This window comes from Choristoneura fumiferana, chromosome 2, assembly GCF_025370935.1.
Source record: "Choristoneura fumiferana chromosome 2, NRCan_CFum_1, whole genome shotgun sequence".
Taxonomy (NCBI): Eukaryota; Metazoa; Arthropoda; class Insecta; order Lepidoptera; family Tortricidae; genus Choristoneura; species Choristoneura fumiferana.
Window position 1 is genome coordinate 6,855,741 of NC_133473.1, and position 13,742 is coordinate 6,869,482.

At 42.3% G+C, this 13,742-nt stretch overlaps 1 protein-coding gene across 1 annotated transcript in view; it reads left to right on the top strand.

The window, feature by feature from the left end:
* LOC141445414 (uncharacterized) overlaps nucleotides 1-13,742 on the top strand; it is a 38,834-nt gene that overhangs the window by 21,268 nt on the left and 3,824 nt on the right. Inside the window, exons 6-17 of the mRNA XM_074111255.1 lie at nucleotides 2,054-2,152; nucleotides 2,788-2,892; nucleotides 3,440-3,518; nucleotides 3,985-4,202; nucleotides 4,823-5,057; nucleotides 5,584-5,685; nucleotides 5,863-6,002; nucleotides 9,502-9,654; nucleotides 10,459-10,618; nucleotides 11,765-11,878; nucleotides 12,169-12,318; nucleotides 13,170-13,348. Of these exons, the coding sequence (XP_073967356.1) occupies nucleotides 2,054-2,152; nucleotides 2,788-2,892; nucleotides 3,440-3,518; nucleotides 3,985-4,202; nucleotides 4,823-5,057; nucleotides 5,584-5,685; nucleotides 5,863-6,002; nucleotides 9,502-9,654; nucleotides 10,459-10,618; nucleotides 11,765-11,878; nucleotides 12,169-12,318; nucleotides 13,170-13,348 (1,734 nt within the window). The remainder of the gene's footprint in view (nucleotides 1-2,053; nucleotides 2,153-2,787; nucleotides 2,893-3,439; nucleotides 3,519-3,984; nucleotides 4,203-4,822; nucleotides 5,058-5,583; nucleotides 5,686-5,862; nucleotides 6,003-9,501; nucleotides 9,655-10,458; nucleotides 10,619-11,764; nucleotides 11,879-12,168; nucleotides 12,319-13,169; nucleotides 13,349-13,742) is intronic.

Genomic DNA, 13,742 nt, shown 5'->3' on the forward strand with positions numbered 1-13,742 from the left:
CTAGCTGCGGTATCGGTCCTATTCGGTTTTTTCCTTGAATTTTTCCTTCTGTATATTTTCGTAGTCGGTCGTTAGTTGTATGAGGTCTCCTATGGTTGTAAAGTCTTGTTTCTTTACGTACGTTTTGTAATTCGGGTGCATGTTTTCATAGATCCGGTTTATCCTCTGTTCCTCCGACAGCTTGGCTTGTCTTCTCATTATTGTCTGTAAGTCTGTTACGTAATCTGTGAATTTCTCACCGAACCTTTGCTTTCGTGTGATTACTATTTCTTCTAGTCTTGTTTCGTAATTACTGGGAAAATAATAAAGTTTGTACAACTTCACGAACCCGTCCCAATCTTCCCATGCATCTTTATTATTTCTGTACCACCACAGTGCTTTCCCCCTTAACACGTGTGGTAGAGCTTGGAGCATTTGATCCTTTTTGATGTTTTTCGAGGTCATCAACTCTTCTATCCTTTCTAGGATTTCTACCGGATCACCGGTTCCGTCAAACGTTACTCCCCAGCTTCTCGTTAGACTCGTCATGTCCATTTCTGGTTGTTTTTCGGTGCTCATGGTTGTTTCCCCTTCGTTCGGTATCGCGGTCTCCTTCGTGTCTTCTGTTTCGTGGCCTTCTTGGCTTCGGATGTGGTCGGCTAGTTGTTTTCGTAGTTGTTCTACGGTTAAATTGTCGGTCGGTAACTCTTGTTCTTTTGATTCTTTAATTAATTCTGTTTTCGGTAGGCTGTATATCCAGGATGTGGGCATTACGCCTCGTACTAAGTCGATTAGTCCGTGCGTGTTGTCGGTCGGTCTGTTCGTTTGTCGTAATCGTCGGTTTTCTCTACTATCTCTCCTGACTCTGAGCGAAACACTGTGAGTTATTTAGTTGGGCGCCAAATGTAACGTGGCGCTCCGGCGGGGAGTCGAACCCCGGTCTCCCGCAGGACAGGCGAGGGGATTGACTGCCACGTTAGATTGCAAACGTACCGTGGCACCTTCGCGCCGCGCTAACATTAGCCTACGATCCAGGTGCGGCTGCGCACTGAGGGTCTGGAGGCTTTCTATACTCGGACTAGCTCAGGGGTCTAGGTCAGGGAGATGATGTAAACACCGATTTGATAATACACAATACTGAGGGCTTTTATGCCTGTTTATTGATAACTAGTAAACCTACACCTTAAATACTAAATCACTACTTAAACTACGGCGAACTTAACCTACGGTTATTCTGTCCACGCTATCACTGCGCGAGAACGATCGCACCGCGGCGGCGGGACAGTGTTTAGTAAGGACGGCACGGACGGTTATTCACACCACGCTACCACTGCGCGAGGTCGATCGCACCGCGGCGGCGAGGCGGTGGTTAGTGGATACGGGATGGACGGCGGGTCTGGCCACGCTCCACTGCGCGAGGTAGATCGCACCGCGGTGGCGGGTCAGTGTTTAGTACGGATGTTACGGGCGGTTATCCTCACTCCGCTACCACTGCGCGAGGTCGATCGCACCGCGGCGGCGAGGCGGTAATTAGTGGGTACGGGAGGCTAGAGGGGTTAGCGGGGAGAGGAGGAATCAGAGGGGGGCGTCACTCGACGGCCCCACACGTCCAGCCAGGCTGCGCGAGAGATCGCACCGCTCCGGTCTAGTCGCGTCGGAGTACGCCGGGCAACTGCCGCTCTCGGCGGCGCGGCGCGGTTATATACTATCGCGGGGTATGGTGCGGTGCGCGGGCGGCGGCGGGGGCGGCGCTGAAGTGTTGTAGCGCACGGTCTGGCTCGCGGGTGTCGGTAGCGGTTGCGTCAGCCTGGCGCAGTGTTGTAGCCGCACGTTCCTTGACTCGTGACGGGTTCCCTCGTCACATTTGTATTGAAAATTATGAGACTATGCCCACTAGCACGTTTCTTAACCAGCCGTCGCCGTCACGTGCCATACTTATGCGTGCCTGACACGTTCCTATTACGGTCATGGTATGATACGGTATACCTAGTGGGTAGGGTGAGACTTTAAGAACTAAATGTATAATTGATATGATTGTCTCGTGATATTTATTTATTAACGGATTAATTTTCAGATTATCCGAACTTCTGCCACCCCATCTGAGAGAAGAACGTATGTCAGCGTGTGTGAACAAGGAATCCGTTACCGGATGGGTCAACACCTTCAAAGCTAAGTAAGTGTCTAAGCACTATATTATTCAAAGGTCGAATAGAATATGTGTAGGTACCCTAGAAGTCCATACCGTACCCGGTTTTAGGATAGGCCCCATCTTTTCCCGTGGGTGTCATAAAAGGCGACTAAAGGGGCTGTTGTGGACTCAACAACGCTCTTTATTGCCAGCTACAAACTTCAGATTCCAGCACTGTGGTGTAGAAGGCAAGGGGACACCATCACACTATTCTCCGAAAGCTGTCATGAAGATTCTCTACTGATCCTCAACCAACGGCCTCGGCATTCTATTAGGAGTACAGCGACTTTTAGAACCCGTTGAACACTTCGCTGTTCTTCGTGGAATTTCTAAAACCACTGAGTCACAAAAATGCACTATATATATAGCTCTTTGAACTTTATCTTATCACGAAGAATTAAAGGTCAAGAAGAAAATCATTAACGAACAAGAAGAGTTATTGATCTCTACTGGGGGGGGGGCTTTTCTAATATTATCTATAGGTATCTGCTTACCTTCCAAACCCTTGTGATCTTTTTCAAAGAGACGAAGATATGAGCATTCTTCTTTAAGCGTTACTGTGTCTACGAGTACCTACTAACTTCTATTCAAGAAGTATTTCAAAGACGTATTTGTTCAAGGAAAGTGGCAACCCTCGTCAAGAAACTACATGAGATGGGCTACTCTTACAGTGCGTCTCGTCAACTCTGCTCTGGAGAATATAGATTTGACCGTGTCTGTCCAAGGTACATACTTAGATAGATAGATTCTATATTATTTTTGTGTTTTGTCAATATTTGTTCAAACCGTTTGACAATTGACTAGCGGATATTTTTCTTGACCGATTTATTCTCTGACACTTTCTCTAATCAATAAGTAAGTATTTATGTATTTGATGGCAATAGTGTCAAATTATAGTACGGAGAACAGTAGGGCTACTGCGAAATTCGAAAATCTAAACTCGTATCGTACCGTCCCGCTGACGCTGATAATAATGTTATTTCATACGAGAGTGAGAGGGACGGTACGATACGAACTTCGATATTCGAATTTCGTAGTAGTCCTACAGATTGCTGTTGGGGACAAAAAGTTCTCTAATGGAGAGCGCGGATCGGCAAGCGTAGCGTATGACTTCCACCATCAAGATGGATGGAGCCTGTTTAACGTCGGAAACTCACAGTGGATGCAGGCCACTTACTTAATTCCAGCCGAAGCAACTGGAGGTCCAACAATGGGCATCCTACATATGATGATGATGAGTGCCAAAATATGACGTTCTTCATTTATTGTCAGGTTCATCACACTTCGCCCTCCTGAAAACAACAGCGTCGGTCAGTTAGATCTTGTACGGGAAGGAGTCATTGTTCTACAGGTAAGCAAGACTTCTCCTTCTTAGGGCACACAACGTATTTTTAGGCGCAGACGACACACGTTTCGTGACGCGCGTTCAAAAGCTAACCAGACTAGGAAGCAATCACTCGAATAAACTCGAGCAATCAAACTATTATATCAGGACAAAAAATATCTAACCATCCGATATAGGTAGACCTGTTTGGCAAGCTTTAACTTTACCTGTACCTGAATCTCTTCTGTGCTGGAGCACCCCGAATCAAACCTGAAACTGCCTCTAGAAACTATACAAGCTTTGATGACGGTTATAGTTTACTTATATAGAGCTGCAGATATAGACCTTTATTGGTGTGGAAAATACGCCGTATGCATCTCGCCTTACGCACTAAAAACCATACGAGTTCCCTCGTTGTCATTGTGGGATGCCACGGGAGCATAAAGTGACACCGTCGAAACGTAACGCCTGAGTTATTCAATCCTTGCCTCAGGAGCGCGAGTTCTGCGAAGGCGCCTCAACCCTCTGCCGGGCGCTCCGCGCGAACAGCCTCCGCGGCGTGGTCGCGCAGACGCACGCGTCCTCCCCCCGCTGCTCCGCGTACCTCGCCGCGCAGCTGCACGAGCTGGCAGCGGTGCTGAAGGCCAAAGCGCCCGCGGCCCCGGCCATACCGCAGCTCGGCAAACTGATCGTGTTTGGAGCTGGTGATAAGTAAGTGCTGCCTGATAGAACTCTTTTCAAGTAAAAATTAGATCTTAATGTTTTGATGTACAGTCGAGGGCATTTATACCTACAGCCAGCCATAGCGACATAATATAAATGTACTTATTGTATTCATCGACCTTTATGGTTGGTGGCATAAAGGTGTATAGACATTTTTTAAATGTTGGTAACGTGGGTACACCTACATATTTATGACCTTAACTGTGCATGATACTGACGGTCAAATAGTCCGTAAGTAGGTAATTGCTTTCGTTTCCAGGGGCGTGTCGGAACGTTTGTTTGTTTGTTTGTTTATACTCTTATTGTACAAAAAGGAAAAACAAAAGGTACATAAATAAAGTTGTGTTAAGTACAAAGGCGACTTATCCCTGCAGGGATCTCTGCCACGTTTGGAACGTATCCAAAAATAGTGAATGACTTGTGAACAAAAGACGTTTTTCTGCAAATTTCCCGTGAGTTCGGAGCAAAGTAGACGGGCCTATGATATAAACCTCTGCTTTACTTCTGTTGGTTAGAAATGTTAATAATGTTATCCTCATAATTTTCTCTCTGTGTACTACTATTATGGTGTACAATAGAGAGTCAAATCATTATATTGTATTGTTCAGGGTGTCAACTTACGTAAACGCGCTCCGCGAGCTCGGGATAGAGGCGTCCGAAGCTCCCCACTCCGGCGCACCAGTCTGCGTGCTGAGCGAAGCGGTCCACTGCGACACTCCGACCGTCACCAGCGCCTTGGACGGAGTCGTGGCTGTTCTGGCCACTCCGCCCAATTCGTACTCTGCTGTCACCGATCCCATCGACCTCGTGTGCGGTCGCGGCGGGGACTTGGCGATGCTTGAGGTGATAACAATAGCGGCCCAGCCCGGGCTTCGTACGGGTGCAGCTTTGACAAAATAGGCGATCTATAGCCAAACTTTCAATTAATTCGTTCGCTTTTACATTTTACACGTAGGTACAGTCAGTAATAGAAGTGGATGAGCAACTATATAGTTTATTGAATCAGGCGTACTTTGCGGAGGTCTATACCAATGAACTTAAACAATTACTTTGCTCACCCGCGACCTTATGATAGCAACGTTTATGCAAGAAATGTGTGTGTAGATCCTCCACCTCCTGGAACCAAGAACTGGTGAGCAAAGTAATTGTTTTAGTTCATTTACTTACAGCATACTTATATAACTCTACGATTAAAGAAAATTTGAAAAAGTTCTGATTTCTATATAGCGCACTAGGTTTAGATAATTGCTGCTGTCGTTATGAATATTCTTAATTCTTAAAAATTATATTGGTTCATTTTATTGCTTACAAACTCACATCGAGGGTTTTCGTCGTATTGAGAAACTCAAATTTAAATGTTAACCCACAGGTTCTAACGGAATCTGAAATAGACGTCGACGGCAAAGCACGCGTGCAGTCCATACTCGAAGAGCAGAAGAAGACGCTAAAAACACTTCTATCGAAACCTCAGGTCAGCAAATAGACTCGCTTAGCACTTGTGAAAATAATATTGGCCAGAAAGACATAAATAAGTAAGTGAATGGATCTACCTATAATGGACGGGGCCACCTCTGGTAGAGTTATTTTACGGAAGAATTTTTCGTTCTAAGTAAACAAATCTTAATCTGATTTACATTGTTGTCTTTAGATTCAGCTGATCCTATACGAGACGCATTCTGCTCTCGAAGCTGAGAACCAAGCGCAGGTGACACGCGCGGTCGCCGAGGCCAATCGCCTGGCTCGCGAGAGACATTCCCTGCTGAAACGAAAGCATCGGGAGCACCCCATGTAAGGACCCTTGACCTACCATGGTTTTGAGAATGCGGGGGATATGATACAAGGCTGATTCTAATAAAAGTGGCATGGCAGGCTAAAGTTAATTAAAAAAAAAATATATGTGTTTTTTACTTTTTTTGCATAAAAACAGCTTCTTGGTATTTCATTTGTTACAAATATGTTAAAGGGACAAAGTATTCCTAAAACTTAAGAGTTATGGGTTCTTGAAATATTGATGAAGCAGGCTAAAGTTAAATTAGACAGGCTAGTAGTGAAAAGTTACCAGGTTAAAGAGAATTATATCAAAAATGAAAAGAAATGTATCATAAGTTTAAGGGGCTGTTTCACCATCCATTGATTAGTGTGAACTGGCGGGTAGGTGTGATGCCGTCTCTATTTGTTTTGTTCGAATAGACGGAGACGGCATCACATTTAACCGTCGGTTAACGCTAATCAATGGATGGTGAAACAGCCCCTTAAACTTATGATACATTTTCTTTTCATTTTTGATATAATTCTCTTTAACCTGGTAACTTTTCACTACAACTTTTAACAGCCCCTAAATGTAATTTCTTAAAAAATTATGAGTCTCTTGGAGGCATATATAAAAAAATAAAATTATTTCAAAATTATACATATTTTATATACAGGGTTATTTGTAATTTACTAGCATCCTTTAACCCTAAACTCCTACCACTTAAACAAATGTTTTTTTTTTTACGAGTTTTTAAAATGGAGCGTAAAACAATAAACATTTGCTAAATCATGTATATTTTTTGTTTTTCCTTCCTGTTTTCTTCGCTGATATTGTGCTTTATGTTTCTTTGGAACTCAGCATAGAGTTCTGGATTTCATTTTATTTTTTCGTATCTTTTCTTTTCGTTCTCCATTTTTCATGCTAACCTCTCTTCTCTTGACTTTTGTTTAGTTTTTGGTTTCCCCATTACATGTCGGCCCTAAAATATTACGAATTAATTACAATACAATGCAATCAAATCAGTCCCTCCTATGAAATGAATGACATCAGATAGTAAAAACTGGCCATTTTGCCTAGGTACGTTCTATTTAAGAACGTACCTAGGCAAAATAACACGAAAAAATTCGTTTTAAACAAGTAACGACACCACTATTTTATACGAATGATTTTTTACAAACTGTAAAAATTTTAGTTATAAACAGGATCACCATGATTGTTTTTTTTTAATTTTCAAGCCAATAGTTTCACTTTTAGAGGGGGACACTCCAAAAAAAATTTGCAAAAGCTATATTTACGCAAAATTACAGCTATAGTACTAATGGATCTAGTGCGGATAGATAAACAGACACACAAAATGAAATTATAAGTGTTTAGTTTAATAAAAAGCAATTCTCTACATTTACTTTGGTAGAACACTGTTAGTACTACTACTTAAAAAAAAGTCCATAAAGTTATTCTTAGAAATTATATGCAATTTTTAAATAAAATAATTTATAGTTCACTTTTTTCTGCCATGAGTCACTTTAGTCTGTGCTTCAGTTACAGATTAAAGTGACACAGATTAAAGTGAAAAGTGGATTCAAAAGACATTTACTCTAAAACCGTCAAAAATAAGAATGTGCCACTCTTAATAACGTAAGTAAATACGTCATAATATCACATTAAAATGATTATCTAATAACGTCCCATATAAATATCATAAAATAATCGAACAATGTAAAGTTAACATACCCGTTACAAACTCCAGTTTGCCGCCTTCGATCACTAATCGCCACAAAACTATGACAGAAGGTCTCTAACCGTTCCGTACGGCGGCGAGCCAGATATTGGCCGAATGTTTACCGATGATTAAGGTGTGTCTATCATTCTCCGTGTGTGAGTGAGACCCAACAATGCGAACACACAGACTACAGTGAAAAAATCGCTGGACAAACTTTGAGTCTGAATATTGATGCATAAAAATGATTTATTTAGGACCGTATTATTATTAAATGAATATCGTATTATTGTTTTTGCAATATATTATAAAATATAATTGTGAAATAGTACACAAATAATTCACAGGCCTAAAACCGGGAGCATGTCCCTTTTGGACAAGACAGACTACAGTGAAAATCGGTACTTACATTTATTATTTTTTATAGTAATAAGGATAAATAAATAAAATGGCCTGGCCTCGGTGTAAAAGGTCTATGTTTACATACGTCAATTTTTATTTTTTCTGAAAAACGTATATTTAATGTACTTTTTATTCAAAAACTCATTGGCAGAATGTAATGCCACTTTTATTAGAATCACGACAAACTTGTATTCCACTAATATCGGGTGTCCCAAAAAGGACGCAAGATTTAAATTTGCCGCCATTTTTGTATTTTAGTGCTGGCAACCCTAAAAAAAACTATTTGACAGCTGAATGTTTAGGGTTGTAAAAATGCCGGGTTTTACGAAAGATCAACGCGTTTTTATTATTGAACAATATTTCAAAAGAAGTTTTGGCAAAATATAATTCGAAAAATATGTTAAGTGCAAAATATGGTCGGAATATTGACTTGACTTCATCAACTGTGAGCAGAGTGGTTGCAAAATTCAGGGAGAGTGGACCAATTCATGATGTTCATTCCACTGGTCGTCCAAAAACAAGCCGTTCAAATGGCAATGCTTTAAAAGAGGAAATTCGACGCTGCATTGGAGATATTCAGCCGCATCTATGCAAAATGGTCATAGAAAATTTTGACAAAAGAGTGCGTATGTGCCAGCAAAGCCTAAGTTGGAGGACATTTGCCTGACGTATTATTCCACAAATAACCCTATTTTATGTATTTCAATATATTATAACGAAAAAAAAAGTGTTTTTCATCAATTTCAAATCTTGCGTCCTTTTTGGGACACCCTTTATTATAAATGCGAAAGTTTGTTAGTCTGTTTGTTCATTTGTTTGTTTGTTATGTAGTTTGAGTCCTGGCGAAGGATATAGGATAGTTTTATCCCGGAAAATTGCTTAGTTCCCCTGTGGTAGCGATAAATTAATTCTACGCAGATGGAGTCGCGGGCAACATGCTAGTTTGAGAATAATCGCTTTGGGTGGCATTGTGTCTGAACTGAAATTTGGTGCTGCGAGTAAAATGACATGATAATTACATAATAACAATAAATGAAGGGAAAATAGAGGACAGGGGAGGCAGGGGAAGAACGAGACGTGGATCGTGGATTATGGATCAAGTCAAAGAGAAGGTCAATGTAATGTCGTATCAGGAGCTCAAAGTATTGGCAGAGAGGCGGACAGAATGGCGATTACACCACTGACAAATATAATGATGATGAGTAAAAATGGTAAGTATGGGGTGGTCGTTTTGGTTATCAATATCATCAAAGTGCTGTGATCACCTTTATTATTCATTTTGGCGATGGCTGATGGATGAAAAGTATAATAATCGTTTATTACACTTGTCATCAATCATCGCATAGAGTTAAGGATTAAGTCAGCAGAACTGATCACATAATATTATAACAAAAAAATGTCTTAACTTTCCAGAGTCCGAAAAAAGATAAAGAACTAATAGAGATTGCGGCCGTGGACTCTTTGGTGTCGACAGAGTTGTCGCAGTGTGAACTGACGGAGAGGGAAGAGGGGGACACCATCAGCGGGCCCTCGCGGCCCGCATCCGCTTGCACACATACTACTAACAGGTAACATCACCAACCCAGCCAATATATGACCCAATGCTGGGCACAGGCCTCCTCACAGAATGAGAGTTCTTGGGCCGTAGTTTTTACGCGGCCCAGTGCGGATGGAAGCAGCACACACACCATTAAACTGCTTTACAGGTTTGTGAAAGAAAGAAAGAAAGAAAGAAAAAACATTTATTGCCACAAAACACATTAAATAATGTTTCATACAAAATCAAAGTTTATAATTGTGCAGGTTTCCTCGTGTTTTCGTTTACTGCAAAGCGCGTGGTAATTTTCAAATGAAATTTTGCACATGCATTTCAAAAACTCAGAGGTGAGAGCCTGGATTTGAACCCACAAACAATTGCTTGAGAGGCCAACCACTAGACCACCACGGCTAACAAAATCACATAGTTACACATTATATGTATAATATTTTTTCAGTTTTAGCTAATTTCGTTTTACAGACGTCGTCGCAGTCATATCAAGTGCTTTCGAGTAAATTGGGTGTTTAATATGTATCATAGTATCTATTTATCTATATGTACTTTTAACCGTTGCCTAGTATCCATAGCACAAGCTTTGCTTAGTTTGGGGTGGTTTGGGACTAGGTCAATTGAGTGTCCCATGATATTTATTATTATTAGTTTTCAGTCAGGTCGCTTTTAATTTCGAGACAAGCTAACGTTACATCATTTTAATTATGATTCATGGAATATAAAATTAGACATTTCTTACGGGACCGGGACCCTTGACCATTACCCTAGACCCTCAGATTACAATCAAATAGCGACAAATGACAACTGATTTTGATACTTACAGATCCAGGCCACACACGGCCAGTATACTGAAGAAACATGCGGACCGTTCGGTGACGGGTTCTAGGCCCGGAACGACGCGGGCCCGACCCATCCCAGAAACCCCCGGGTCAGCCCCCAACCCCATGCCGAAAGACCCTGACCGAGACAACCCCGATATTCACGTACGTTCAATGCTAATTAAAAAGAAGACAATTTTATTCTAAACGTAAGATTTTGAGGCTCCGAGTCACACAAAGACATGATGAAAGCTATTATGCTTGGAGTTTCTTTACGCGAATCGGAAGTACGGAAATTCACCGAAAAACTACCGTCACCGATAATGATTTTATATAAGCTGAAGTAGGGTATGGGCAGCTTAGGTCACATGAAGAACAGAACCTAACTTGAAGACACAGTATTGGGAATCCTCCCATAACATTGGGAATATTTACTTTCTTTCTTTCTTTCTTTCTTCTGTAAAGTTGCGGGGAAGCCTCTTTTGTGACCGTCTGGTGATGATGAAAGTTACCCCAACGCCCCAAAATAGGGTTCCGTAGCCATTACGAAAAAATTAAGTAATGTTTTTCTAAGGATTTCTTATTTTATACGGAATCTTCCAAGTTTAGGTATGTTTTATACCTTAAGCTGCTATTTACTCAAAAAGTACTAATAATTCTCAAGCAAACTTAGCCGTTATAGTTTTCCTTGAAAGTTTGATATACTTACTACCATCCTGATTTTTTCAAATTTTTCCATCCACCGGTTTAGATTTTAGAGGGGGGACGCTCGATTTTAATGAAAATTTGCACTTTAAAGTTGAATATTTCGCAAACAAATCACTGAATCGAAAAATTGTCTTAGCAACCCCCTAATGGTTTTAAAAGACCTTTCCAACGATACCCCACACAACAGAGTTGGATGAGAAAAAACAAATCACCCCCACTTTACGTCTATGGGAGGTACCCTAATAATTATTTTTTTGAATTTTTGATTGTACTACTAGCATTGATAGTCCCTGAGCAAAGCCGTGGACGGACAGACAGACAGACAGACAGATGGACAGACAGACAGACATGGCGAAACTATAAGGGTTCCGTTTTTGCCATTTTGGCTCCGGAACCCTAAAAACCGGTAGCATTAGGCCTTTTGGACGGTTCTAGCAAATCGAGTGCTGTGGCGCTAATGTAGGTAAGATACGAGTACCGTAAATGCTTACCTTGCGATGTTTCCTTCATCGAAATACTCATGATAAATTCCGAAAAATTTAGAAGTATAACCGGGTTCAAATCTACTCTAACCCACTACGGGTTTTTGTGTTTTTTTTGCAGGTGCCAAACAGCGATTTGTTCGAAATCCAAACTCTACCGACACTTGGCAACGGTTTGGATATCAACTACATTTTAGACAGAGACGGATGCTATCTTGGGCTCATTCAAAGAAAGGTTAGTAGTATAGTAGTATTTAGTACATGCATAATAATTATCAAATCTTTTGCACCTAATATTTTAGATTTGCTTATGACAAATATATGTACATCTAGTGAATACCTAATGTTGTTCCATCGTATGTTGTCGGATAAGCTAGCTAGTTAGTTAGTTTAGTACCTACCGACAAAATACAATGGCAAAACATTATTCACTGCATCTGTACTTAGTTGACAGTGGCCAATGTCCGTTAAATGTTCAGCTAGTTTTGAGGCTGACTGAAAGTGACAGCACTAGGTATTACGCAGGAGATAACCCGGCTGGACGCGAAATACATGATCCAAGTGGCGGAGGAGCGCGGGCTGTTCGGCGCCGCCGCGCCGCCGCCGCCGCCGCGCCGCAAGAAACCCGAGCAGAACGCGCCGCGCCGCCGGCGTGGGAAGCACGGCATGTTCGAGGTGAGTTTACCACGATGACTCTCAATAGAGAATAGGTATTACTGCAATTTTCTGCCGCCAGAGTGCAACACTAGCACAAACCGTAAACGGTTTTATGAGTATCTTAAATGTCCGTAGGATGCCATAATATCATATTATTTCAATTAAATTTTTAGAAATATAGCTCTATCGTTAATATCGATGTAAATATCATGTTATTTTGTTACTAATAAATATGTCATGATTTTCATAGGTACTATAATACTCTTTGGTCATGATCCGTCATGGCGACAGAATATAAAGAGAACTGTCCTTGAGGTCTGGAGGCCTTGGGGCAACAAAGGAGTGGAGACCCCCTCCTAATATACATATAAAAAAATATTTTCCAAGGGGCATTTGAGATTTTGATAGTTACTGATTGCCTGATTGAAGTGAACAAATATAGATGAATAGTTGTTTACTGGTGTTTAAAAAAATCTGACGTCTATTGTCCCCTCTTTTGTGGAGGCCCCGGGGCTGTCGCCCCGTTTGCTCTCCCCTGAATCCGAACCTGGTTGTCGCTTTGGTGGAGTACGGCCCTTACACGGAAAGGGACCCAGTCTCTTGCGTTGAGGTTCCACCCTGGTACATGATTCAATTTGCTCAACTGGACATGTGTATGGGCGCGTCTTTGTAAGTCAGTCCTGTAAAATTGAAGTTTGTGGGCCTGTTTCACCACTTGCCGACTAACTATAAGTGACGGATATCAGTGATGCCGTCTCTGTTTGTTTTGTCCGAATAAACAAAGACGGCATTACTTTTATCTGACACTTAAAGTTGTCGACAAGTGGTGAAACAGGCCCTGTAACGTGGTTGTAACTGTGACATGGCAGGTGGAGCGCATAGCAGCGCCGACGTACGCGTCGATGTCGCGGGCGTCGCGGCGCGGCAGCGCGCCCGCGTGCCTCTCGCCCCCGCCGGAGCCGCACCGCGTGTGCTCGCGCCACGAGCGGCGCCAGGCCGCCGCCACCGCCGTCTGCACCGCCGCATGCACCTGCGACGCGAGACACAGGTGCAGTGCTCAGTGCTCAGTGCACACAGGGGACGACTAACATCTGCGACCCTGATATTAAGCCGCGTATCCACTAGAGGCAGCCTCGGGCCGAGCGGCTGCCTCGCTCCGAGGCCGCGCAAGTGGAGACGCTGCCAAAGGCACGGCTCAGACTGAGGCTCCTTTGAGCACGGCCAAAAAAGCGACAAAATATGGCTCGGCTCGCGGTGCTCGGCCTGAGGCTGCTCTAATGGATACGCGGCTTTAGAGGAACGAATGGCCAAGTGGTTAAATAACCTGACTACGAAGCTTGAGATCCCGGGTTCGATTCCCGGCCGGGGCAGATATTTCGCTGCTTAAATACAAAATTGCCAGAAATAAAATAAAAAATAATAATTATTGTAATAATTGCACG